Source organism: Ambystoma mexicanum, chromosome 1p, assembly GCF_040938575.1.
Source record: "Ambystoma mexicanum isolate Mex_15411 chromosome 1p, UKY_AmexF1_1, whole genome shotgun sequence".
Classification (NCBI taxonomy): domain Eukaryota; kingdom Metazoa; phylum Chordata; class Amphibia; order Caudata; family Ambystomatidae; genus Ambystoma; species Ambystoma mexicanum.
In genome coordinates, this window is record NC_090921.1 from 391,877,007 (window position 1) to 391,904,751 (window position 27,745).

The window sequence follows — 27,745 nt, forward strand, 5'->3', positions numbered from 1 at the left end:
CACCCTGCACATCTTGGCCACGTCCCCTACCACGGACACCTCTTGGAGGTCGGCCACCTTTGCCTCCCTTACCACATGGTCGCCTCCCAACCATCGCACTGATGTTCTTGTGCGAATGGGAGGTGCAGTAAACAATTGTCCTGGGCAATTGGGGTGAAGGGGGCAGGGTACTAGATGGAATACATACCTTAGTGCTCTAGCAAGGCTGGCTGTGACCCCTGGGGGAAGACGACGGGTCACGCAATGCTCAGGCACCCCGAAAACAAAATGTAACATGCACGTGACCCCTGGTAGCCCACGTGCGTGGAATTAAGGACCCGCACTACGCTGTGGCACTCAGAAACACAAAAATAAGCGTCTGCGTAGTACACGCAGGCTACAATGACCTCTGAATGGGTACGCGACACACGGGGGCAACCACAGTTGAAAAATACGGGCGCGACTCACCGTCTGCCTGGAAAAAGAACGTGAAGAAGATGCGCGTGTGCGTGTTGGCAACACCCCTGCCAAACGAAGAATTGAACGCTTTCTGAGTATACAAGGAGTACGAACTGGAACCGTTGTGAAGTAATCGCGTGTGAACTGACAAGAAGTACAAGAATCAATCGCTTGCTCTCCACAAATAGCACGTACAAGAAAATGGCGTCCTACGCGTACCTTTTAACCCTGCCCACACGTCTTTCCTCCATTTACATGCAATGACACCTGGATGTGCAGTTTTTGCACGTGTAGAATCACTATACACCGTGTGGAGGGAAACGCCCGTGTGCGTTACGTCACAGACGCGCTTACGCGCTAAGGGCCTTTGCTCGAATTACACGCTGACGGGCAGTTTTTTCACATGCCAAATCACTCCGTATCAAGCTGGCCACGTGACAACACACGAAAGACCACGCTCCTGCCCAGAAGGCCATTTTCCTGCCCCCCCAGAGCCCCGAGCCAGCTCCCACCTGCCATCTGCTGCTGCCTGCCTACTGGCCACATGCCCTGCTATTTGGTGCCTGCACGTCAGCCATCTGCAGGGGTCCAGTTGCTGTGACCACCCCTGCTGGAACAGTAGACTCCCGACTGAAGTTCCATCGCTCCACAGCCCAGGACCAGGACCCAGTTGCCCACCCACACCTGCCTCGGGGGTAGCCATGTCAGGGGAAACACCATCAGAGACCACTGGCAACCTCAAGCCAGAGAGGCAGAGGGCTACCAGCTTCAGTGCCGCAGAAGTTGGTATCCTGGTGGAGCAAGTCCTGGTGCATTATGATGCCCTCTTCAGAAGACCATGTGCCGACAATGAAGGACGGAAGAGGATCTGGAAGGACATCGTGGCTGCCATCAATGTAGAGGGGGTGGCAGCCCGTGACATACAACACGTCTGGAGGCGCTGGGAGGACTTCAGGTCCAGGACCCTCATCAAGGCCCAGCGCCTCTTGGAGGCAGCGCATGCAGAGGGGTGCCGGGTCCGCCTTACCAACAACCAGATGAGGGTCCTAGAACGTATACGCCCAGCGCTCCACCTCCAGTTCCTTCAGAGGCAGACCCGTCTGGAGTCAAGCGGTAAGTGTCCATGCGTACTGAGTGGACACAGTGCATGTTGAGTTGTGCCAGGAGTTTGCAGCATGGACATATGTCTTGAAAGGCCCATGTATGGATGTGTATGTACAGGCACATGAGCCTGCTGCATGTGAGTCCAGTCATGTGTGAGGCACATCAAGGGTGTATGTGTTCAAATGCATGATGACCAAATGCATGTGGGGATGCACACATGTTTACATTTTTGTGTGTGTACTATGGCATGGTTGGGGTGTGACACATGGATGCTGGTTCCACCTTCATGTACGTGCACAGTGTACATGTGCGTATGTGTGTATTTGACATGTGTTGGACTGTGACACACCATGGATGCATGTGACACCAACATGTAGGAGGCTGATTGGCAGATGTGACATAGTTGCCGATGATTTCACTGTGACAGATGGTGGAGATGTACAGATGCATGTATGTCTGGTGGCGTGTGTGCATGTGTCCGGCACTCCCCATGTTGCATGTGACGTCAGGCTAACCTTCGGATGCTCATGCTGTAGTATGTGTATGGATGGTGCTGCCTGCTGCAACATTCCTGTTAATTTGCACATGTGTGTGGGTTCAAATGATATGTGTGTTGGGGAGTGTGATGCCATCTGTGAAGTTTGACACTGCCACTCATGTGCAACTGTCATGTGTGTATCAGACCATTGTACAGTGCCCTGATGCCTGTGTTCTGTCTCTCCCTGTCAGCAGCGTCAACTGATGAAGAGGGCAGGGAAGGTGCTATGGAGCACAGCGGCAGGGATCCCACTGGGGAGACAGGAGTGAGAAGTCTGGTGCCGTGTCCACGGCCGCAGCTGCCGAGGGTAGGTCTAAGAGGCGGAGGTCGGAGGTGGACTCCTCGGCAGCAGAAGGGGCAGCTGAGACCCCACAGGGGCCTATGGAGGAAGATGGCACGGAGTCATCCAGGTTGGTGGGGGGTTGAGGAGGAGGCGGTGGAAGGCCCACGCACGGGGCCTGGAAGGGGGCATTTCACTGGTGCTAGTGGTGCATTCCAGGGGCAGGGACAGGAGGCAGCACAGGCCTCCACGGAGGTGCCTGTGTATAATCCTGTCCCCGATCCTGTGACTGCATCATCCCGCACCAGCAGGGATGCTTTCGTCCAGACCCGTTTTCAGGGAGGGGATGCATGAACAACAACTGGCCTTCCTCTCCCTGCGGACATGGCTATCCGGGACCGGGTTGAGCCTGTCCTGGCTGGGGTGGCATTGCATCAACCTGGCATTTAGGATGACGTGCAGGGTTCTCGTGTGACAACGTCATTTTGAATGCCTCATTGACCGCGTCGACGTACTAGGACGGGTCAGCAGTGCTGGGTTCCTCCGTGTGCTGGAACTTCTATCAACCCCCTCCTCAACTGAACCCCCTATGCGCCAGCCATCCTCTGTGCCATCTTCCTGCCCACGTATCACCTGAGCACCCTGTGGAACTGACCGTGAACCACGTATCACCGTGGCTACCCCAACAACTGGACCCCAGCAGGAGGATGATGTGCAGGCATCAACAGGCAGGGCACAGCTCACTATGGTCAGGGTGGAGAACTCCATTTGCAGGGTGTTGAGGCGGGCTGAGTGCCTCGAGGCAACTCACAGGGAGTGGAGGCCGCCATGAATGCATCCCTGCGAGACCTCGAGGCCAGGGAAGAGGCCCGCCTCCAGGACGTTGAAAAGGAGTTTGATGATGCCCTGGCCCGGAACATCAAAGAGTGAGCTGTAGAACATGCCCGCCGCCTTTGTACATAGTTCTTTAGTGTTAGGTCTCCTTTGTTGGTTTTTTTTATTTTGAAGTTCATGGACTTTGCTCCACTTTATGTACATAGTTATTTTGTAGGATTTCTGGTAGGTTTCCTTTGGTTTGGGCATCATGGACCCTTTGGACTTGCAGTGTATATAGTTCCCGACTTGTACATACTGTAGTTATTTTGACATCCCATGGATCAATGGTTTTTTTTTAATTTTTTCATTGACTTTATTTGGACATTGGAAATGGACCACTTCCCTTTTTTCCTCTTGTGGATTTTTGTTTAACATTGGACATCTCTTTTTTTCTGATTTCATTATCTCTTAATTTACAAGTTTGATTTTTCAATATGTTTTTTCATTACGTTTTTTGATACATATCATATATCTTCATTATTGGTGTGGTCTACTCTCATTGGTTTTGTGCATGTCTCTATTAGCATTGCATCAGTCATGTGTTGCCACTGTGTAGCTCTGTTGTACATTTATGCATGGCCATGGTGGTTCTTTTGAGACTCTCATGGCATGGGTAATTTGGGAGTGGGTACAGTGGATGGTTGCGTGCTTGTAATGGGGGGGGCAAGGGGGAATAGGATTGGCATTAGGGACATGGGTCTGTTTTGTTAGGACATGTTTTTTGGTGGGCCATGTGTCGGGGCCTGCTGGCAGGTGCCCGTCAATGGTGGGTGGGTGTGTGACATGAGTAGGGGCCTGCTGGCAGGTGCCCGTCAATGGTGGGTGGGGGACATGAGTCAGGGCCTGCTGGCAGGTTCCCATCAATGGTGGGTGTGTGTTGGACGTGAGTCGGGGCCTGCTGGCAGCTGCCCGTCAATGGTGGGTGGGTTGGGGACATTAGTCTGGGCTCACAAGTGCTTGGTGCCATGTGGGTGGCTGCAGGGCATGGTCAGGGGTGTAGGGTAGTTCCCTGTGGTGTGGGCTGCCTGCAGGGCATGGGGAGGGGGGAAAGGGAACACCCGGGAGGGGCCACAATGCCAAATCACGTGTAAAAATCCCTGTGCACCCCCGAAATACATGTACCCTGCTGGAGCTAGCGGAATCGCGTGTGATGCTCCCTGCGCACCCCCGAAATACACGTACCCCGCTCGTGCAAGGTCTATTGCGTGTGAAACTTCCTGCGCACCCCTGAAATACACGTATCCCGCTCGCGCAAGGCCTATCACGTGTGAAAATCCCTGTGTACCCCAAAATACACGTACCCCGCTCGCGCAAGGCCTATCGCATTTGAAACTTCCCGCTCACCCCTGAAATACACGTACCCCACTCGCGCCAGGCCTATCGAGTATCGTGTATTTCAGGGGTGCACAGTGTGAAACTTCCTGTGCACCCCTGAAATACACGTACCCCGCTCGCGCCAGGCCTATTGCATGTGAAACTTCCCACGTACCCCCAAAATACATGTACCCCGCTCGTGCAAGGCCTATCGTGTGTGAAACTTCCCACGCGCCCCCGAAATACACATACCCCGCTTGCGCCAGGCCTATCGCATGTGAAAATCCCTGCGTACCCCCAGGCCTATCGAGTACCCCTGAAATACACGTACCCCACTCGCCCCAGGCCTATCGAGTATCGTGTATTTCAGGGGTGCACAGTGTGAAACTTCCTGTGCACCCCTGAAATACACGTACCCCCGAAATACACATACCCCGCTTGCGCCAGGCCTATCGCATGTGAAAATCCCTGTGTACCGCCAGGCCTATCGAGTACCCCTGAAATACACGTACCCCACTCGCCCCAGGCCTATCGAGTATCGTGTATTTCAGGGGTGCACAGTGTGAAACTTCCTGTGCACCCCTGAAATACACGTACCCCGCTCGCACCAGGCCTATTGCATGTGAAACTTCCCACGCACCCCCAAAATACATGTACCCCGCTCGTGCAAGGCCTATCGTGTGTGAAACTTCCCACGCACCCCCGAAATACACATACCCCGCTTGCGCCAGGCCTATCGCATGTGAAAATCCCTGCGTACCCCCGAAGTACACGTACTCTGCTCGCATCATGCCTATCGCGTGTGAAACTTCCGGCGCACCCCCGAAATACACATACCACGCTTGCGCAAGGCCTATCGCATGTGAAACTTCCCGCGCACCCCCAAAATACACATAGCCCGCTCGCGCCAGGCCAATCGCGTGTGAAGCTTCCCACGCACCCCTGAAATACACGTACCCCACTCGCGCAAGGCCTATCGCGTGTGAAATTTCCTGCGCACCCCCGAAATACACGTAGCCTGCACGCGCAAGGCCTATCGTGTGTGAAAATCTCTGCGTACCCCCGGAATACGTGCAGGCACCCCATCCACCCTGGGCATGCCCCACAGGCAGCCCATTCACCCTCCCCAACCCCCGCAGACAGCCCATCTACCCTGGGCAGGCCCCACAGGCAGCCCACACCAGAGGGGATACTTTTTCAACGCAATTTACCTGGCGCAAGCGGTGTACGCGTATTCCGAGGGGTGCGCGAGTACATTTTTACGTGTTTTGGCTGCCGTGAGAGGGGTACGTGTAGTATTTTCACGCGATTTCAGTGTAGCAGCCCTGTAAACTGGTCCAGGGTTAGCATGGCCCTTTGCGCCGTATTGGGGATTTCAATGCCTTTTCCTTGTGCACGGGGCGTTCTTGGGGGCGTAACTGGCGCTGCGGGATGTTCTCTGCGCCAGGGCTCAAAATGGCTTGAAAATCCATGAATACGCGGTGCGCCAGAATGCTGTTTAGCGCACACGGCTGGCTCACGCTGGCGCACGCTCCCTCTCTGCGCTGAAATCTATGAATTACCCCCTAAGTTTCTATGTGTATATTTCATCATCTGCAGTTTCAAGCTGGGCTTGGCTGTGTTATAAATTCTGTACCTTGCATGCCACCAACAACATATTCACATGTTATATTGGCAACACAAAAATATATATATGTGTGCCATATTACTGGTGGCAACAACAACAAAAAATGCCACTGTCTTTGCAACAAAACACCATAAAATGCCATCATATTTATTAAAATGCTATATATACTCTTACATATTCCCTCCTTTTCCGACAATTATGGCTACCCAAATCTACAATTGGAGGAAACCCAAATAGTGCTCTCTTTTTTTTTTAGAATGTATGTGCATTGAGATACCTTTCATTCCCAATTGTTGCCAATATCATAAGCAACCTCTTCATCTTTACGGACAAAATGATTAACCATCCTCCCATCACTAACACTACTACAGCTAAACCCACCATAGTTCATTCCATCCAGGTTCCCCAATTAAACACTTCCACTTCCATTACACCCAGGCTACTAACTGTAATGTTGTTCTTTCTCAGATTCATCTTAATAGTATGCTTTTCTTTATGATTCAACAAAAATTCTATATCCGGGTCTATCGGAAAGGTATCCCTTTGAAAAAATTCAATATTTTCCACTTGGCTTTCCCAAATATCATTTGTAATATGGAATAATGTTAAACCCCCAATCGAAACAACTGTATTCTTTGGAACCTGCAAGTAAAATACATTATATTTCAATTGCTTAACAATAAATGTTCTATGATTTAGATGCGTAATTGTCATATTTTTCATAAAGGTGCTGACCAACCATTTATTTTTGACCATTTTGGCTTGTTCTAACTCCTCACCACCCAAATTGCTAATGACCACTTCACATCCTCCTGATACACCTGGATCAGGTTTCAAACCACAAATAGCATCTCTAGCATCAGGAACAAATGGTTTACCTGGACACATGTAATTTTGTTCTTTAAACTTTATACATGTTTCCAGGTTCGGGATCAAGTAAACCTCAGGATCCCATGACTGAAATGCCACCACTTCTGGAGTTTTAATTTTTATATATTTTCCTTCTTGCCAGAATCCCACGTTATGTATCCACTTAGTTTGATAAATAAGTTTAGGAGCTAAATATGGGATGCACAACAAAAATCCAATTTCCGTTCTTTCCAAATTCACATATAGGTGCATTGCAATGCCCATTTCAAATGCAACCTTCACCTGCATTGTATCAATCTCTCTTTTAGTTATTCTTTCCATCATTTGATGAACAATGTCTTGTGAAACAAAATACAACGGTATATGTCTTTGAATTAATTGGGAAATTGCAGTTTGGACCTCCCTCATGTAATTTGTCAACAATCTATCAACATGATTTATTACATTCATAATCTCATTCAATATTCGGTCATGCTTGATTGTCACCTGGGTGCTATGTTGTATAACTTCAGCCTGTTCATTTATCAATACCTCAGCCTCATTAAGAAATTTCACGTGTTCATCCAATCCTCCCCTAATTCCATCCAAGGTCTTTTGAATCATTTCTAGGTCATAGTTCAATTGTTGTGCCTTGGCACTCAATGTCCCTACTGAAATGGCATTAGCTGTTGACATTGTAGTACCTATTACAGTTCCAATAATAGATATTACCAAGGAGACCACAAGCATTACTGCCCCTCTCTTTCCCCTCCTTTTCTTTATATCCGCTGAATTCGCAAATGTCTTTTCTAATTGCATTAACATATTTCTTATTGATTGCTTAGCGTCCTCTTTTCTTAGTTCTAGCCACTCTTTAGTATGATCGGTAACGGTAACGATCCCAGTTTTGTTAAAGCGTTTTTCCATCAAACTATCAGGATTCATGGGTCTATATATGTTCTGAAAGATCATCCTTCTATTGCCCATGATAAATCTAGGCGCTTCTTCCACCGCAATACTAGATGCTGGACCGGGCTCAATGATATGATGTGCTTCCATAATTTTGAGATTCCCTGCAATCATTAAACGTGTTATCCATGTCGCTGGTGCCATCATCAATGACATCCGTTTTATAGACATGGTCTTCGCCCCTGCCTGTTTTTTTTTGGGATTTCCTCCCGCGGACTCCAGGACTCTGTCATCTCTCGTGTCCTCCGGTCCTTCGACCTCCGACCTCAAAAGATATATTAGTTGTTCTAAATCAAATAGAAAAGAGACAGATTAAGTACATAACAAAATACCAATTTCACCCTTTCTACCATAAAAAGAAATGGTCCAAAACATTCTGCTTCATTCTGAAACTAAGCATATGTTAAATAGAAAACAAACATAAACATAAGACACCATTATACATCAACCATTATACATCAAAACATATTTCAACATTATATCATAATAATTCAATCTGCTTCAGCCCCTTATATTAATGTTTATCATCTATGGTATTTTCATTTACCATTATCTCTCTAATCTCAATAAGGACCACAACTATTTTATTATTTCTATGATGTGGGATACTATGCAAACAATCAATGTGTCTTCCCTTCCATGTCTTCAGGGCACTTAAGCTGTTTCTACTTGATCAAGCCTCCTTACTTCATGTTTGGGATGACAGGGCTTAATTTGGTTAACATGAACAAATTGCTCTGTTACCGTTTGACCCTCTGTCTTCAATATTTTGTAGACAACTGGAGACACCTTATCCACAATTTGAAAAGGCCCTTGCCAGGCCACCATAAATTTAGAATTTTTCTGTATACCTTTTCCAAAATGAAATTTATATACCTGATCCCCTACATTATACTCTTTCACAGATGATGATTTTTGCACTGTCAGCAGCCCTTTCCAAATTTCGCTGCACAAATGCAAATGCATGTTGTAAATGCTTTCTCAGTTCTTCCACATATTCGTGAACTGTAGATGCACTCACAAGTGTTTGCTCATGTGTCCTGTATAATAAATGTTGTGGCAGTACCATTTTCCTACCTGTCAACACCTCATGAGGGCTAATACCTGTTGCTTTGGCAGGAGTCGATCTGATTGCCATCAAAACCAGGGGTAATCATAAATCCCAGCTGGAACCTGCCTCTGCTACAAACTTCTTTAATATCTCCACAACAGACCTGTTGCAACGTTCAATACTCCCAGAAGAGGTGGGTCGGTATGCAATATGCAGTTTCATTTTCACCCCAGTATCTGCCACACTGTACTCATTAAAGTGCTTGTGAAATGACTTCCTCTGTCTGACTCTATTCTTTGTGGTAAACCAAATCTTGAAAATATATGATTTACCAGTAATGTAGCTGCAGTTTGCGCACTACAATCTGGTGCAGGAATACACTCTATCCATTTTGACATCAAACAAACCACGCTCAAAATATAACGGTTCCCCCTACTCGACCTTTTTACGGGCCCTACATAGTCAATTTGCAAATCTTACCATGGAAGGGTTAAGCCTCTTTTCATCAGTGGAGCTCTATGCATTGGTGGAGCGGGTTTAAATTGGGCACATACTAGGCACACCCTAGTATATAACTCCACATCTTGGGACATATGTGGCCAGTAGGCATAATCTTTCAGTATCTCTAAAGTCTTTTGTGAACCTCTGTGTCCTGCAGTTATTGCATCATGTGTATGGTGTAGCATTAGCCCTCTGAATGAAAGGGGTACCACCCACTGTATTTGTCCTGTTATGGATTCCCTGATCATGAGTCCATCCTGTAGCCTAATTTGTTTTTTATTCTTTAATAATATCCTCAACTACTCTTTTCCTGTACAATCATTCTCAGTTAAAGGATTTTGTTTGGGATTCATCAAATGATTATAAAAGATCCCCAATATTGGATCATCTTTTTGTGCCTTAATCAGATCTTGATCTGGTGTATCATAACTCCATTGCACTACTGGTTGTTCTACCTCTTTTGGAGCCTTAGAGCGTGTAACTAAATCAATCTGTATTTCACCAATTAAGTTTTCAATGGGTAGCAACTCCCCCATCACAGCCTCAATTTTGGCTAAGTGATCTGCTTTATCATTTCCCTCCTTATCTTCTCCTGGAGTTTTTAAATGACCACAAATTTTACTCCAGTATATTGTTAAATCATTCTCTGACACTAATTTGTCTATAGCCTGTATCATTTTTCCATGTTTGAGGGCAGTAGTAATTGCTTTAGAAATGGCTGCCAATTCCGCTACCTGACTACTCCTAGCCCCAATTCTCATCCCTATACTAGGAATATCTTCACATTTCAACCAGACATTTCCTATTCCTGATACCAACTGTTTATTACTCTCATTTTCAATGTGAAATGCACAACCGTCAACATATACAGTTGGTCAATTCTTGCATGTCTTTTCATCAAAAGCTTTGTGTGGTGATTGTTCAAACTCCTGCAAACTAGATTCCTCCTTTACTTCATCAGATACACATTCAGCTGCACAGTCATGTAAATCTGCTAAACCATGAGCAACTGTGCTCTTTTTATTTTGGCCATACCTCACTTCTACAGGAAAGCCTTGCAATGCCAATTTCCATGAAGTAATTCTGGACTGTTCTAGGTTGCCTGACCTAATCCGTTTACTCTGTAAAAATTGCAGTGGCTGATGATTTGTCTCAATGATTACCTTTTCTCCTTGAACAATGGGGCGGAAATGCTGCAACGCTCATACCGTGGTCAAAAGGGCCTTTTCACATTCACTGAATTTAATTTCAACTTGAGAAAATGCCTTACTTGCATAAGCAATGGCTTTGTGGTTCACATCATGTTTTTGAGATAATACTGCTGACATACAATGTTCAGTGAAACCTATTTCTATAAAGAAATTCCTGTTTTTTATGGGATACGCTAAACATGGTGCCTTTATGAAACATTCCTTTAATTTAGCAACTGCCTCAGATTGCTCCTTTTCCCATTTCCAGGGTGTATTCAGCTTCAATAGTTTAGTTAATGGTTGAGTAATTTCAGCATAATTTTCAATATATTTCCTGTTATATCCCATCATTCCTAATAAACTTTTTTAACTTTTCACATTTCTAGGATCTTTCAATTGCTGTATGGCCTCCACCTTTTTCTTTTGTGGATTTAGTCCATGTTCAGTTACTTCATGGCCTAGGAAATTCACCTTTTTCTTGCACCATTGTGCTTTCTGTAAAGATACTTTGGCACCCGCCTTTTGCAATTGGCCAAGTACACGTCTAATTTCATCAAAATGACTTTTTAAGTTTTCATTTTTTTATCAGGACATCATCCACATAAACTATAGTTCCTCTTTCCGCTGCATCAGGCATAGCCTTTCTCAAAAATATGCCAAATTCGCTCCCACTATTGACGTACCCGAATGGTGTTCTAGCCCATGCGTATTGCGTTTTATCAAATGAAAATGAAAACAAATTCTGAATATCGTCTGCCAGTGGCACACACCAATATCCAGATGTGAGAGCTAAAGTAGTAAATACCTTTGAGCCATGCAGCTGAGCAAGACCTTGATCAATGAATGGCGGTGGCCATCTGGACACTGGTACTCTTTTATTCAACTCTCTCAATTCTGCACACAGATGCCATTGACCATTTGGCTTTAATACACCCAAAATTGTATTGTTATGGTGCTATGAATAGGCCTGATAATTCCCTGAGACTCCAAGTTTTTAATTATCTCTGCCAATGACTCTAAACATGCCAGTGGTAATCGATATTGGTGCACAAATACTGGATCTCTACCACGCCCTTCCGGTAATGTGGCCACATGTAAATTAGTTAGGCCGCAATCATATGCATCTTTGGCAAAAACGTCTTTAAATTCCATAAATATTTTCCTCAATTCATTTTTATCCTCATCGCTATCACATACATCTGCTAACAAAATCTGCTCCTCTACCATTTTTGAAAATTCTGGGAAATCTTCCAGTGGAGGAATCTCTGTGCTTTCTTCCAACTGTGTGGCTGTGTCTCTCTGTAAAGCTGCCACTTTTAAATATTTTCGCATATCAGCCTCCACTTCTATGTGCTGATTTCCTATTTAATTTTCATTTAAGTCAAATACTATACCATTCTCTTGGTGACAGCACACTGTTTCACTGGAATCATAAGGATACACGGACTGAATTTTAAAGATCCCTTTGGGTTGAGAATCCAGATATTCTGGCAACACACCCTGTGCATCTACATATCTCTCAGGAATATTTTCAATCGCCATGTTATTGAAATCTGCGGTATAATGTGATTTTTCTATGGCCATTCCTAATGAAGAATTCTCTTCTAAATGAATATCCTGACATCCTTTATTGTTCACCATAATTTTAACAGACCCTTCCCCAACATCTATCCATGGGGTGTATTCATAATCCAGGCCCTGTTGCTTCATGGATTCATTTAAGCACACAAATGCATCAGAATTTCTAATTTGCTGTCCATTCTTGCACTTTAGTGTTATAGCAACCTGCTTGGTGAATGCAGAATAGTAATATCCTCTTTTACCTGTAATTCAATTGCATATGGGGCCAGTTGTGCATAATGATAAGCCTTTCTCTTGTCTTCAAATTCAGGTGCAGGCCCACCTAGCCGGGACCATGGGCCTCATTACGAGCTTGGAGGTAAGGGAAAAACGATGCCGGTAAGGATTACCGGCATCGCTTACCGCTCTGGTCCATTATGACCCGCCAACTCTCTATTAGCGGCATCGTAAATAACGGTCCCTCTAATAGCGGCATTGGCGCGGGCACGCGACCCTACATGCCGGCAATACCGGCATGGCGTAAACAGGAGCTGAAGACAAGTGAGATGAACATGCAAATAACGGCCTACTGAAGCCCGAAAAAGTACCTTACCGGCATGGAGTAAATACCGCCATCGCGAACCACCCATAAACGGCCATGTGCAGTGTTCCCAACTGCCACAGGTGCACACAATCATCACAGGTGGAGGCAATGTAGACTGGGCCAGCACAAAAGGAGCACACCCCACCCCTTCCCACACCCAGTCACACACCAAAATCATACCAATACTAGTAGCAATATTGGGGCTGGAGGACATGATTGCAGTGGAACTCCAGCAACAACAACAACAGGCAGCACAGAGGAGACGCAGGAGGAGAAGGAGGGTGAGGCAGGCACAGCATGCACCACCAGTGTCGGCATTTGTACCACACAGGCAGCCCCCAATCCCTCGAATCAGAGCCAGTCCATTCAGCCTAACCCCTGAGCAGATCCACACCCTGTACCGTCTGGACCTGGACACCATCACCACCATTGTGGACATGATACATAACGACATTGCCAGCCTCATAGACATCGTACCGCCATCCCCCCTCTACTGAAGGTGGTGTCTGTGCTCCACTTCCTGGCCACAGGCACCTACCAGCACACAGTAGGGCAGATGCATGGCATATCAGAACCATTATTCTCACGTATGCTGAACCAAGTGCTTGATGCCCTCCTGAAGCACACAGGCGACCACATATTCCTACCACGGACTGCCCAGGAGATCTCCAACACCAAAGTTGGCTTCCATTCACTGGCAGGCTTCCCAGGTTGCATCAGTGCCATCGACTGCACCCATGTGGAATTGGTGGTCCCACATGCCATAGAGGTAGTGTACCGCTACCGTAAATTGTACCACTCCATCAACGTGCAAATGGTATGTGACTCAAACAAGATCATCACACATTGTTGTGCCCAATTTCCCGGATGAACCCATGATTCAATGGTCATTCGGAACTCCACGATACCATGCTACATGGAGCGACATGCAGGGCAACGATCCTGGCTACTCGGTGAGTTGCTTTTCAAGCCCATGGCATTGTGATGTGGGGAGATGTTTGGGAGGAGAGATGCGTACTTCACCTGGCTGAGAAGGGGGGAGAGATGCATACTTCACCTGGCTGAGAAGGGGGGGGGAGATGCATACTTCACCTGGCTGAGAGTAGCTGAGAGGATGGACCATGCTCATACCCCAAAGCAGGCCAGACTGGACCTGACACCTGACACCTAAATGCAAGATTAAGCTGCACTACTATGAAAATGAGGCAGTGCTGCAACCATTCCATAGCCATCAACATGTACACTGCACATAATCAGACCGTAGCCCCTGCAACACAATGCAGCGACATGCTGTTAGTATGACCAATGCACATAACCAATTTACATCATCAAGAAGGACAGGTGTCCATTAGTGCGTACAAAGGAGTCACATGAGGCCAAAATACATGATTCCACTCCTACACCAACACAGAGGTCCAGCATACCAGCATGGCAACATCCGGCATGGAAAGTGAGATCAACAAGAGTCTGGCATCAACGGTGACCGGATAAAAGCATACAATTAACTACACATCACCTAGAAAATGGGAACAACCGGCATGGGCAACCACAGTGCATGAGCACTCATAAGGAATAGGACACCCCTGCTCCCACTAGACGATGCCACGCACACCTGTCGATCAGATGAATTCACACATTGTGGTTACTTTGAGTAGCTCAATTCATGCATGGATATGTGGATGCAAACAGGAAATAAATGCATGCTATTGTGTCATTGATACAGGTCCCATTTGATGTAACCACTTACACATTACCATTGTTGCACACATGCAGGTGATGCTGGCTATCCCCTGAAGAGATGGCTCCTTACCCCTGTCCGGAACCCGCAGAACAGGCATGAAGAGGACTACAATGGTGCGCATACACGTACCTGGCAGTGGATACAGTGCCTTCAGCCACTGGCTCCTGTGTGGTGGTGGCTGGTGTGGGTGCTGTGGTTGTGGCCCTATTGCACATTGGTGGTGTAGGTTCTTGGGTTGTGTTGGGCTTGTGAGGTGGTCCTGGTTTCACTTTTCCCCTTGATGTTGAGGGCCTGTTTGCCCCATCCATGCCCCTGGACTTCTTGACTGGTGTCGCAGGCTGCTCCCTGGGGTCCTAATCATCGCTGTTAGATTGTGTGCCTGTGGGGGACCAAGAGAGGGAGATCATTAGTGATGGGTCTACGTGCATCAGGCATGCATTGGGGTAGCTGCATTTCTATGGAATGGCAGGTATTTGCTGTTGGACTAGTGACATACGGGTTGCTTGTCTTTTGGGTGGGTCATGCAGGGATGCGTCTGGGATGACACATGTATGGGGTGCATCATGCATGTGGATAAGATGGTGCTGTGCACTGCCTGTAGGCAGGGTTGCATACATGTGTCTGGTGGCCCCTGCTTTGCATCATTTAACTGTCTGTTCGGGGGGACATTTTCATGGTTTTACATTACAGTGGTTTATTTGGGACACCTACCTGCATCAGCCGATGACGGGGCTCCACGCTCCATATCCCCCACTCCCTCGATTGAATGCATTCCTATGGTGCTCGCACAAGTCTCCTCCCAGCGAGTACTACAATCGTGCGCATACACGTACCCGTGTGGTGATCGAGCAGACATTTGGCCTTTTGAAGGCACGGTTTTGCTGCCTCAGCAGGTCTGGTGGGGCACTCCTATACGGGCATGAGAAGGTGGGCAAGATCATCATGGCATGTGTGATGCTACACAATATGTGCATCAAACGGAATGTGCCTCTGCCCCCTGACGTTGAACTACAACCACCTGACCAGGGGTATGAGGAGGGAGGAGATGGGGCTGCACATCAGGGGGTAGCGATGCACAGGAGGGACGTGCCGTGCGCCAGACTTTGATTAACCAATGTTTCTAATACACATGGATGCGGAGTGTGCCATGGAGGTGGGACTCAGGGCACTGGGTGTGTCAGGGACATGGACCCTGTACACTGTTCACCAATAAAGCACACGTACACAAAAAGCAATGTCCGTTCATGTGAATTCTCATATCACAACAGGTGTATTGAACAAATAGAACATAGAATGGCACAAACCCTCCACCCCACATACCCTCTCCCCCCTCCCCCCTCAACTTCCCCACACACCATCTCCCCCCTCTCCCTCCCCCCTCAACTTCCCCACACACCCTCTCCCCCCTCCACCTCCCCCCTCAACTTCCTCACACATGGTGTGCACTTGCATGCACCATTAGTCTTAAAGAGTTCAGAATGGCAGGCTGCACCTACACCCCTTTTCCACTGCCATCATCGGGTGAACCCCTGTCCGACCTGCGCAAGTTCCACCCAGACCTACGCAGGGGGCCTTTTCTGCGTGGAGCTGGCATTTGAGGAGGTGCCTGGTTGTTCAACCACCTGTGCGGGACGCAGGACCTCCAAGGCTTCCACCATGCAGGTGAGGACCTGCCTCACAGCCGCCAATTCGCTGCATATGTTTCTCGAAGTGGTCTCAATGGCAGCTTTGAGGGACACTGCACATTCCCTGATATCCTCCCTTGCCTGGCTACTTTCGATGATGTGCTGGGTCACCAGCCCTGTCAGCTCCTCCTGGCGCTGTTGGATTACCATGATACCCTCTTGCCTGTCCCAGACACTGGTGGATGTCGAAGGTGCATGCAACATGGTTGGTGCTTCATGCATGCTCCCCGTGGGGGTGAAGCTCCCTGGCCATGGCTCCACAGCAGACAGCTCATGGCTGCTGGTATTGTGTATGCTGGGTGGGGAGAGGTGGGGTGACTGCAGGGGGCCTGTAGCGGTAGATGTTCCGGGTGTCGCACTATGTGCTTCATCATCTGACACGGCTGCCGTGGCAGCTGCCTCTCCGACAGTACTGCTGGCAGTGGATACAGTGCCTTCAGCCACTGGCTCCTGTGTGGGGGTGGCTGGTGTTGGTGCTGTGGTTGTGGCCCTATTGCACATTGGTGCTGTAGGTTCTTGGGTTGTGTTGGGCTTATGAGTTGGTCCTGGTTTCACTCTTCCCCTTGATGTCGAGGGCCTGTTTGCCCCCTCCATGCCCCTGGACTTCTTGACTGGTGTCGCAGGCTGCTCCCTGGGGTCCTGATCATCGCTGTCAGATTGTGTGCCTGTGGGGGACCAAGAGAGGGAGAGCATTAGTGATGGGTCTACGTGCATCAGGCATGCATTGGGGTAGCTGCATTTCTATGGAATGGCAGGTATTTGCCGTTGGACTAGTGACATACGGGTTGCTTGCCTTTTGGGTGGGTCATGCAGGGATGCGCCTGGGATGATACATGTATGGGGTGCATCATGCATGTGATAAGATGGTGCTGTGCACTGCCTGTACGCAGGGTTGCGTACATGTGTCTGGTGGCCCCTGCTTTGCATCATTTAACTGTCAGTTCGGGGGACATCTTCATGGTTTGCATTACAGTGGTTTATTTGGGACACATACCTGTATCAGCCGATGACGGGGCTCCACGGTCCATATCCCCCACTCCCTCGATTGACTCCATTCCGATGGTGCTCACACAAGTCTCCTCCCAGCGAGTCATCTTTATGGGTGAGCCGCCTCCGCCACCTATTGCCATTCCCTGGCTACGGTTTGCTACGAGGATGTTCCTTACACGTTGGTGCAGGTCATCCCAGCGCTTCCGGACATCTTTCACTGTGCGTGGGGTGGTTCCAACTGCACTCACTTTACGTGCTACCTCGACCCAGATCTCTTTTTTTGCACAACAGTGCTGGTCGACGCACATCATTAGAAAACACTACACCCCCATTTTCAGCCAAGGTGTCCGCAAGCATGTTGAGCTCTTCTTCGGAGAAGCGTTCCTTGCGCAGGCGTGCAGCTCCTTTTTTAAGTGCCTTGGGCATTCTAATATGCTGCCGGTTTATTTTGGGACAGGTATGGTGGTGATGTGGATCCTGGGTGCAGAGGATGGCAATGGATTGTGTTTCTCAAGATGGCCGCCGTGCTCTTTCCCGTTCCTGTGCAGTGACGCTACTTCCGGGTCCGCTTAGCACTGCTGATGGCGGTCACCGCTATTGTCGGAGGCATGGATGGCGGTGGTGCTATCTGCGCTTCCCTCGAAGCCGCTAAGGGCGATTTTTGGATCTTTAGCGGCATGGGGGTAAGATTGTTACCGGCATGGCGCAAAGCTGGTGCCCGCGAAGTTGTAATAGCCCTCTAATAGCGGACACGTTATTTGCTCCATGCCGGTAAGGATACTTACTTACCTCCAACCTCGTAATGACCCCCCATATTTTTTGATTAAGGAAATCTAACACCATACACATTCTGTGCATGATATCATTGCCCATGTAAAAATCATTTTGTGTTACACTCACTATCCGCACATTGTGGTAGATGATTTTCTGTCCAATATGAATCTTTAGCATGCATCTTCCTGCAATTAGGTTTTCAAAGTCTGGATTGTCCAAACCAGAGACATATTGGTTTTTAATTCAAAGTTTTGGGATCTCCTCCCTCTCCATTATTTTCTGCAGTCATTTCTGATTAATAAAGCTCCTTTCCTGTTCAAGCACCAAAGTGGCTTTTATCATTTTAGAATGGTCATTTATACCAATGTGTGTTACGCTCACCTGGTTCCCAGGGGGGCGTCGACCGGAACTGGGCCGCTGTTGTTTCCACCAGCGTGACGTGTAGCGCCGAAATGACTGACTGGACTGGCCCGCTCAGCCTAGTTTGTCTGGCTCGCAGGAATATTCTTCTGCAAAGGAGAAGAGGAATTAACCACCCGTGGAATTGAGTGTCAACCCACCTTCCCCACTCCCGTTGTCTTCCCACAGATCACTCTTGATGTCCCCTCCTTAGTCTCACCTGATGGTTTGGAAGGATGAGCTCTCCATCCTGCGTCGACCGCAGGGGCGCGTTGATGACCGGTTACTTCACTGGCGTAGAGGAATTGGTGAGTTCCAGTATTGACTCTAAAGTCCAATTGTTCATAAGAGTTCAAATGTCTGATCTTCACTCTGTCCGATTCCTTGCAGGTTGCCGATTAATCCACTCGAAGATTTCCAAATGGCAATTGGTAAGATTTAGGTAAGTCTATTGTGGTTTTCCCCTTAGGGGCCGGGGTACGGCGATGAAGTATAGTTGACTGCGCCGACCCGGGATGAGGTGAGTACCCCTCCGTGGTAAATCAGGTAAGTCGTTGGGGGTAGCTTGTATAGCCTTAGAGAGTCCCCTTGCTCACCTTGCTGTCTTTGTCTCCTTAGGTGTCGGAGGGTGGCCGCGAGATGGAGAGAGCGTGATGGAATGCTGAAGTACCGCCAAGCAGTTGAGTTCAGCGCGGCGCCGTAGGAATGCGAAGCGATGCTTCAAAGACTTCTGTCTTTCAGCTCTGTGGCGAAATGGATCAGGATTCAGGTAAGGATTAAAGTTAAAACTCCTGTTCTAACCTTTATCCTTCTTTTCTTCTTGTTTCAGGAGTCCCAGGACTGAAGCGGGCGTGGCTGAAGACTGGAGCTGCTGAAAACACGGTGAGTGTTACGCTGCAGCAGCAAGAATAACGCGAAGCACGTGTGGCTGTCCGGGCGTGGTTTAAACAGCCTTGGAAGAAGATCCAGGTAAGTATTCTTCCACAGCCCCACCCAAGTAACAAAATAGTCCCTTCAGTAAAATAGTCCCTCCTAAGCCTCATTTGGCTCGAGTCTTCATGCAGCATGGTCTGCCTCAGGTGAGTATGCAGCATGGTCTGCTTCAGGTAAGTTATCAATAATGAGCCAGGACTGACTTTATCTTTATGAGCCTGGCGTCATAGGCGCCAGGACTGCACCCAAACAGCCCCTAACTGGGGCTTTTGGGCATGCTCCAAGTGGCATGATGCCTGCTTCCGGGGCTGCTGGGCCTGGTCTGGTCTTCCGGGGGCAGGCATCATGACATGTGAACCCATGGTTGCTCATCTTCCATGTGTATTTCAGCAAGGCTGGTGATGTGTTTTTCTGTGTCTGTTTTAGGAATAGTATTCTGTTTGCATTTCTTCTCTTTTAAATAAAAGCGCAATGTGTATTCATCTATTTCAGTTTGCCATTTCTTCCTGGGATCCAAATAAATCTGCACAGATTGTTTATCATTTTCACTTTGCATTCTCTCCTGACACATCAAAATGACAGTGACACTAGGTACACAGCTATTCTGGAGGTATACCTCCACTGCTGTTTTGTGATTTAATTTTCTTAGGTCTCAATGGTTTTTTGGTTAAGGACCATTTACCCCATCAATTAGAGGAGACAATCTTTTCAGGCAATCTGTCCCCATCAGGAATGGAATGTCACAAATAGATGTGAACAATACTTCCTGTTTCATTCTGTGTTTTCCTATCTTTATGTCAACTTCGGTAACACCTATAATAGGTACCTCCTCACCGTTAAAGTTATGCACTAGGCCTTCACTCTGTCTCACTGTGATCTGGTTCTGTGGAGATCTCCCTTCATTGATACTTTTTTACCAATTCTTTGGACATAATTGTGGCCTGTGCGCCGGTGTCAATCATTGCAAATGTATTGCATTTCTCTTCCACTGTAATGGGAGAATAATACCTGTCTTCAACTTCTTCTAACACACACAAAAAGTGTGAATTCTTACTAATTTCAGGATTCACTTTTCTCAGACCTTTTTCACTTTTGGCTAAGCACATTGGTAAATGGAAAGACATTTTTCCCTCCTTTTTGTCCGTTTTCGTTTGAGAAACCTCACTCATCTCCCCATATTCAGAGGTCCTTTGGAGTGTGGCCACGGTTCGCCCTTCCATCCAGGGATCATCAGAGTTCACACTACAATTCTCCAACTGAATATGTGTAGCAACATTACTTGATAATTTGTCATTTACTAATCCTGGCCATTTGTGGGTATTTGGCATGGTATCAATCTCTTTGACTTCCTCAAAAATCTGTGGTTCAAAGAACTCTTCAGGTGATTGATCTGTACCCTCATTTTGAGTACTTATTCTTTCTGCCTGTATTTGGTTAGTGTTTTGATTGTCTATGGAAAGCGTTCTAACATCCCCACTTACGCCCTGTTCAATTGCATACCCATGCATGAGTTGTCTTTCTTAAATCTGTCCCTTTGTTCTTTTGGAATTTCATGTTTTCCTTTTTCATTTGTACAAATCTCCAATGTTTGATTTAACTCCAAGTTAAACCAAACTTCTTTTTTAGATATATTTGCAATTTCTGTCACTTGTTCATTTGTCAGTATTTTCCTTTTTAAATCATTAAGCAACTGTCATGATGCCTACCCCCTGGCATCCGGACCAAGTCCATGAGCCCCGGGAGCAGGCATCTAGACATTTAGTAAAACCTCAGCAGCCCCGGCTAGGGGCTATCTGGGTTCAGTCCTGGCGCCTTAGGCGCCAGGCTCATAGTAGGAATCAGTCCTGGCGCCTAAGGCGCCAGGCTCATAGTCATTACTTACCTCAGGCAGACCATGCTGCAAATGACTCCAATCCAACATGAAGCCTGAAAGGGACTATTTTTCTACAGGGACTATTTTTTACTCGGGTGTGGTTCTAGGGACTTCTTACCTGGGACTACTTTTGAGGCTATTTAAACCACACCCGACCAGCAACACACGCGTCGCGTTATTCTGCATCCAGCAGCGTAACACTCACCGTGCCTGCAGCCTGCATCCAGTCTTCTGCCACGCCCGCCTCGAATCCGGAGCTCCTAAAACAAAGAGGAAAGAAAGGGACAAGGTTAGAAAACAAACTTATTTCTATTCCACACCTGATTCTGGATCCATCTTGTCTCCGGACCTGTAAAGAACATAATTTCTGCACTTGCCGCACCTCCAGCTGCAGCGCCGCGCCATACTCACCAGTCTTCACAGCATCCTTCGGGTCGGTGCTGCCTCCATCATTTCTTCGCCGAACTTCGGCACCTAGGAGACAAAAGAAAACCACAAGGTGAGCCGAGGGATCCAAGAAATATAATTCTTACCACCATAACTTACCTGATTTACCACCGGAGGCATCCTTTTGTGACTCTCCATATTGTCACGTGCCGCATCTGTAAAGAGAGACAAAACAACACGTTTTCCTCGTGCAACATTTAAGGGACAGCGCCGGGTAATACAGACTCTTACCTGAGCGCCACCAGCTGCCACAAGAGCATCTTTTCACGAGCCAGCTGCAAGACAAGAAAGGAAGGGGGAACAAGATGTGGAATCAGAAAAAAATACAATATTGCGGCTGTTACACCAAGCAAGGAAAATACACCGACACGGGCTTGTAAAGATTCCCAGAATCTTTATTACAAAACTGAACAGTATTCAACAAAGTACACAAATAGCTATTTGGACATCAATACATCACAGAGACCACCAGCAGGGTTCAATGTGAGCAGTGAACAGAATTTCCTAGCTGGACATCGATGCATTTCTACAATTTGTAAAATGATGTCCAGCCCTCTTACAGGTTAATCATACACTGGGCTAGGGTCGCACCAGGTTCTCTTTCCTAATTTACATATCTCGTGCATGTGGTTTACTTTTGAATACATTTACTAACACACTCCATTATTCTTTAATTTAACATTTACATTCTTTACATACTGTTTTAATACAGACCAAACAAATGTTTAACATATTATATTCGGATAGCATTACTGTTCTTGTATACTTGTAGTTTAACGTTGCTAATTCAAGTAATCCCCTGCTCCCGAGGTCAACAAAGGACAAGGTCTACATGACCCTAACATGTAGCCTGAAGGCAGGTTGGACATTAACTCTCCTACAGAGGTTGGAGAGGTTAAGGCAAGAACAAGGGCACACGAGACGGCCATTTTAGATTACAGGGTGACTTTGTACAAAAATCCCAAAATGGCCGTTCTAACCTAAAATGGAGGCTTGATTCAAGATGGCGGCTTCCTTCAATTTCTAAGGTCAAGACCTTGCCGTAGAGAGTTATTCGTGTACAATCTTAAGCAACTTGGCGTAGGCCAATATACATACAAATCGTTACAATAGGAGGCATAATTTAATATCCAGTTCGACAAACCCTCCTTTTGGCCTATGCCAAGTGCTAACACTACTTCTGATCTGCTTACAAGTAACTCCATACGTCATCGTCCATACACCCCGAATCATTGTCGGACATATCTATTGCCATTAGATCTGACACCGAAGTTTCTTTCAACACATACTCTTTGGAAACCTTCTTTGGGCGTATATTTTATGTCCTAATATACTTGTTGCTTGCGCGCAACATCCCCCTAACACTGAGCATATACCAGGGAGACACTGTATACAACAACAAAGAAACAGAAAACTATCCAAGATAATCAGCAGGGCCGAAAACAACTTCCATCCCCATGACATAGGAGGTCCCAAAACCATGTGCCAAGTTCCCAGTTTCCCTCAGGAACATGTACTTCTGAACTAAGAACATGTAGATTTTGGATAGCCCTAAAGATCGTTGGAGAGGAGTCTGGGACGTAAATGCAGCAAGCGGACCCCACTAATTTACATACTCCTCGCTCTGCCAGGATGACATCTAATGCCATCTGGTTCTGAAGAGCCACTAATCTTATCACTCTCTGCTCTAACGTCATATTATAGAGTATGTCAGTGGTCCGGTTGATGGTTCTCTCCAATACTCTCACTAGTCCCCTGATATCTTCTGAATTCGTAATTTGCCCAAAAAATGGCACAAAGGATTTCATAATATCTCCTAGAGTTTGCGCTGGAGTATCCCCTTTTACACCTCGTCGTGGACGAGTCTTCGAAATTTCTATAGTACTGGCAATAAATACCCCAGGTAATAGAATCCCTAAATAACAGGTTCCTTGCCAATCCCTGGGCAACCATGGAAATGCCACATTGCCTCAAACGAAATAGACAGGTTCGCCTACGTACAGAGGTCTGTTTTCACTAGTCAAATTCGCAACGTTGGCGCACTTTCTAAAATTATTCATTGACCGTGTTCCATTCCTCTGTATGCAGAAGGATACTGAATCAGGGCTATGATTAACAGAATAAGATGGAGGCGTGGCATCCTTATTGCCTATAGGAGCCATTTTGAAAGAGATTAAAGACTGAAAGGGACGAGACAATCTATCAGAGGGCCTAACAGAAGCAATGTTTGTCTTACTTCTCAGGGGCATCAAAACATCCTTTTCAAAACTATTTAAATTTGTACCATCAAAGTTCCCTGAGATGCTATCATTCCATCGACCAAAAAATAGTGCTCTAAGAGAAGCGTAACAGGCAGTTGTCAAAGGTAAGGGCTAAATATACCAACCTAGCCCATTATCCCCATGTTGCGGTAGATGTGTACAGATCCAGCAATTGGTCTTGTTAAAAATTGCATGAGGGGCATTCATTATTAACAAAAGGGTATTATTCTGATAGTTCCGTCTATGCAAAGAATCCCTAGGCGACAAAGTATGCAATTGCACAGAAGGAGTGGGAATAACAGATACATTTTCAATAGATAAAAAGTCCTCTAACGGATATGCTTCCTCCAGATACCATAACCCAAACCCAACAGTTACTAAAAATCCAGTAATTATCACAAAAAGGCAACAATATACTTTGAGGGTCCCCTTACATGCTTGATCATTGTCTCTGCTAGTCACATGTTTATCTAAAAGTTCGGTACGAGCGGTAGCGGGTGCAGGCATTGTAGTCTTCAACCGAAAAAACACCAATTGTTGGTTTGCTGGCGACTCCAGTCATGCGTCTTCTTAATGTCTTTCCCACAACCCTTAGCCGACAGAATATTCCCGCACAGTCGGGCCAAAAAGGCAAGCCCTCAAATGATTTTCTCAATCGCACAGTCAGACCATGCTGTACGTTTACTTCCTTGGGCGCAAATTATATTTTGCAGTTTCTGGTGAGAAAAAAGTGTCGTCCCTTCCTCCTGGAAGTGGCGAATGGACGGAAATTGGATCAGAAAAGGATTGATCCGGAAGTTCCACTGTTGGGGAGTGCAGAGACAAGATGGCCGTTTTGTCCGGCCTTGTGGATTCTGAAGCGGTCTCCGATTCTCCCTTGTTGGTTGTTGCTGTTTCAGGCACGCTAGTTACAGCAGTGGGAAGGGATTCTTTGTCTTCTGTATCGTATGGCACGGGCTGTGGGATCCGTTTGGTGTGCATCGCATGGATCCACGTGTTTACGACCCGCTACCCACACGGCAGTCTGGGTGACTAGCAGGACTTGGTAGGGACCCCTCCACCGAGGTGCAAAGCAAGATGACCTCTCAAAAACCTTCATGAGGATCCAGTCCCCTGGTCGTAGACTGTGACCAGGACCCTCGTAGTGCACAGGTAATGCCTCTCGCACCTGGTGATAAATTGAAAACAGATTTTTAGTCAACTGGTCAGTAATCTGAAAGAAGCACATTTTCTATATCCCCTAATGAGCGACTTTTTGGCATACCCCAAATATTAGCAGGTCTCCCCATTACCACCTCAAAGGGAGAGAGCCAGTCTTAGTTTGAGGGGTTGTTCTCATCGACAGTAACACGATTGGTAAGGCGTCCGGCCATTTTAGCTTGGTGCCAGCACACGTCTTAGCTAGTTTGTTCTTTATAATGCCGTTGTGCCTTTCCACTAATCCGGCACTTTGGGCATGTCTAGCTGAATGGAACCGCTTGTCAATCTGTAATCCTTTGCAAATTTGTAGGATTACAGTGGCAATAAAGTGTGGCCCATTATCTGACCAGATGACTCTCGGCAGCCCGAACCTAGGAAAAAACTCTTTCAACAGAGTTTTTGCCGTGGTTATGGCCGTTGCATCCCTAACCGGGAAGGCCTCAACCCACTTACTAAAGGCACAAATAACAACCAATAAATATTTAAGATTGTTACACCATTCCATTTCAATAAAATCGAAGTGAATAACCTCAAACGGGACAGAAGGTGGAGCGAAACCTCCTCTAGGAGTCGAGGTACTTTTTCCTATATTGTGCTGCAAGCAAACCATGCAGTTCTGGAAAAAACGCTCAGCAGTTTTGAAAATCTTATCATTGGCCCATACACTGTGCAGCATTTTTGTCAATTTTCGCGCACAAATATGTGTCGGACCATGAGCCATAATAACCATCATTGTAATGTAGGCGTCAGGGAGTAACCATTTCCCTTCAATATTGTCTACCCAACACCCATCATCATCCAATCTCCCTGCATCCTCGATCCATCTCTTAGTTTCCTCTATGGTAGCATCTGCTTGAATATCTTTTACAGCATCGATACTTTCACCAAAAGTGCAAACATTTACAATTTCTTTTACAGCATACATTTCTGAACTGGGATCAGTGGCAGTCTGTTTAGCTATCTGATCGGCGAAAGCATTCCCTTTTCCTACATCATCTGTAACCTTTTGATGTGCTGAACATTTTATGATAGCTAACTGAACAGGGAGTGCAAGTGCTGAAAGTAATCGCACTATAAAAGTGCCATGCTGGATTTTCGTTCCGTGCGAGGTTAAGAAACCTCGTTCTTTCCAAAGTCTACCGAAATTGTGGGCCACCCCAAAGGCATACTGACTATCAGTATATATATTCACTGTAAGCCCTTCAGAAAGTTCACAAGCGCGAGTTAACGCTATAATTTCTGCGACCTGCGCAGAGTTATGCATAATTCTTTTAGTTTCTACAACCGTGCTTAAAGTAGTAACAGCATAAGCAGCTGCGGATGTACCGTCTGGAAGTTTAAAACAAGAGCCATCACAAAATAGCTCTCCTTGTGGGCTATTCAAAGGCGTGTCTTTCAGATCGATTCTGCCTTTAGTGTCTTGTTCTGTCATATAAAGGCAATCGTGTGATTTATCGTCGCCATCAACAGTATCTTGCGAGACAGGTAAAAGTTCAGCCGGATTCAATACACAACACCTCTGAATTTGAATGTGGGGGGCAAACAAGATTAGTTCATATCTTGTCAATCGTGCAGAAGTGAGGTGTTGCGTTTGAGTTCTATTCAATAGAATATCTACAGAGTGAGGCACCATTAGGGTTAACGCATGACCCAGGACCATTCCCTCACTCTGTTTTACAGACGCAGCACCAGCAGCAACAGCGCGCAAACATCTTGGCAAAGCGCATGCTACAGGATCAAGGGCGGAGGAATAGTAGCCGCACGGCCTATTCTTCCCTCCATGTTCCTGCGTTAACACAGCCAAAGCACATCCATCACGTTCATGCACAAACAATACAAAGGCCTTGTCATAATTCGGAGTTCCTAAAACCGGCGCTGAACACAGCGCGGATTTGAGCAAATCAAATGTTGTCTGGTGTTCCAAAGTCCATGGCAATGGCAAAGAAATGCCCTTCTTTGTCAAAGCCAGCATTGGTTTAATCGTTACCGAAAAGTTAGGGATCCACAATCTACAATAAGAAGCCATACCTATCAAGGCTCTAACTTACTTTTGCGTATTTGGGACAGACATGCCAGAAATGGTCTTTATTCGTTCAGGTGTCAACCGTCTTCCCTCCTTTGACAGGAGATAGCCTAAATAGGCGACCTCCTGGCAACAATATTGGAATTTTTTCAGCAAAGCTTTGTGGCCATGTTTTGCTATATGACAAAGCAACAAAACGGTGCCTTCTTTACAGGCGCTCTCAGAATCAGCAGCCAAGAGGAGGTCACCTACGTACTGCAGGAACGTGCAAGTAGTAGGCAACTTGAGGGTATCAAGCTGCTCTTTCAATGCCCTACTATAAATACTTGGACTCTCAGTGTACCCTTGTGGTGCACGAGTGAATGTAAAGGAGCGTCCACCTAGGGTAAACGCAAACAAATACCTGCTATCCTTGTGTATGGGAATACTGAAAAACGCGTTTTTAAGATCAACAACGCTAAAATGAGTGGCAGAAGCCGGAATCATGGTTAGTATCGTTGTAACGTCAGGTACGATAG

The 27,745-nt window shown here is 46.7% G+C and overlaps 2 protein-coding genes across 3 annotated transcripts in view; one reads left to right on the plus strand and one right to left on the minus strand.

Annotated features, from left to right (window-relative positions):
* LOC138570930 (SURP and G-patch domain-containing protein 2-like) overlaps nucleotides 1-27,745 on the plus strand; it is a 906,804-nt gene that overhangs the window by 22,147 nt on the left and 856,912 nt on the right. The window lies entirely within an intron of this gene.
* The window catches only part of LOC138570904 (uncharacterized), a 125,449-nt gene continuing 103,460 nt past the window's right edge, over nucleotides 5,757-27,745 (minus strand). For both annotated transcript variants that reach the window (XM_069649155.1, XM_069649154.1), the window contains exon 3: nucleotides 5,757-8,282. In XM_069649155.1, coding sequence (XP_069505256.1) covers nucleotides 6,565-8,282 — 1,718 coding nt within the window. In that variant the 3' untranslated portion in view covers nucleotides 5,757-6,564. The remainder of the gene's footprint in view (nucleotides 8,283-27,745) is intronic.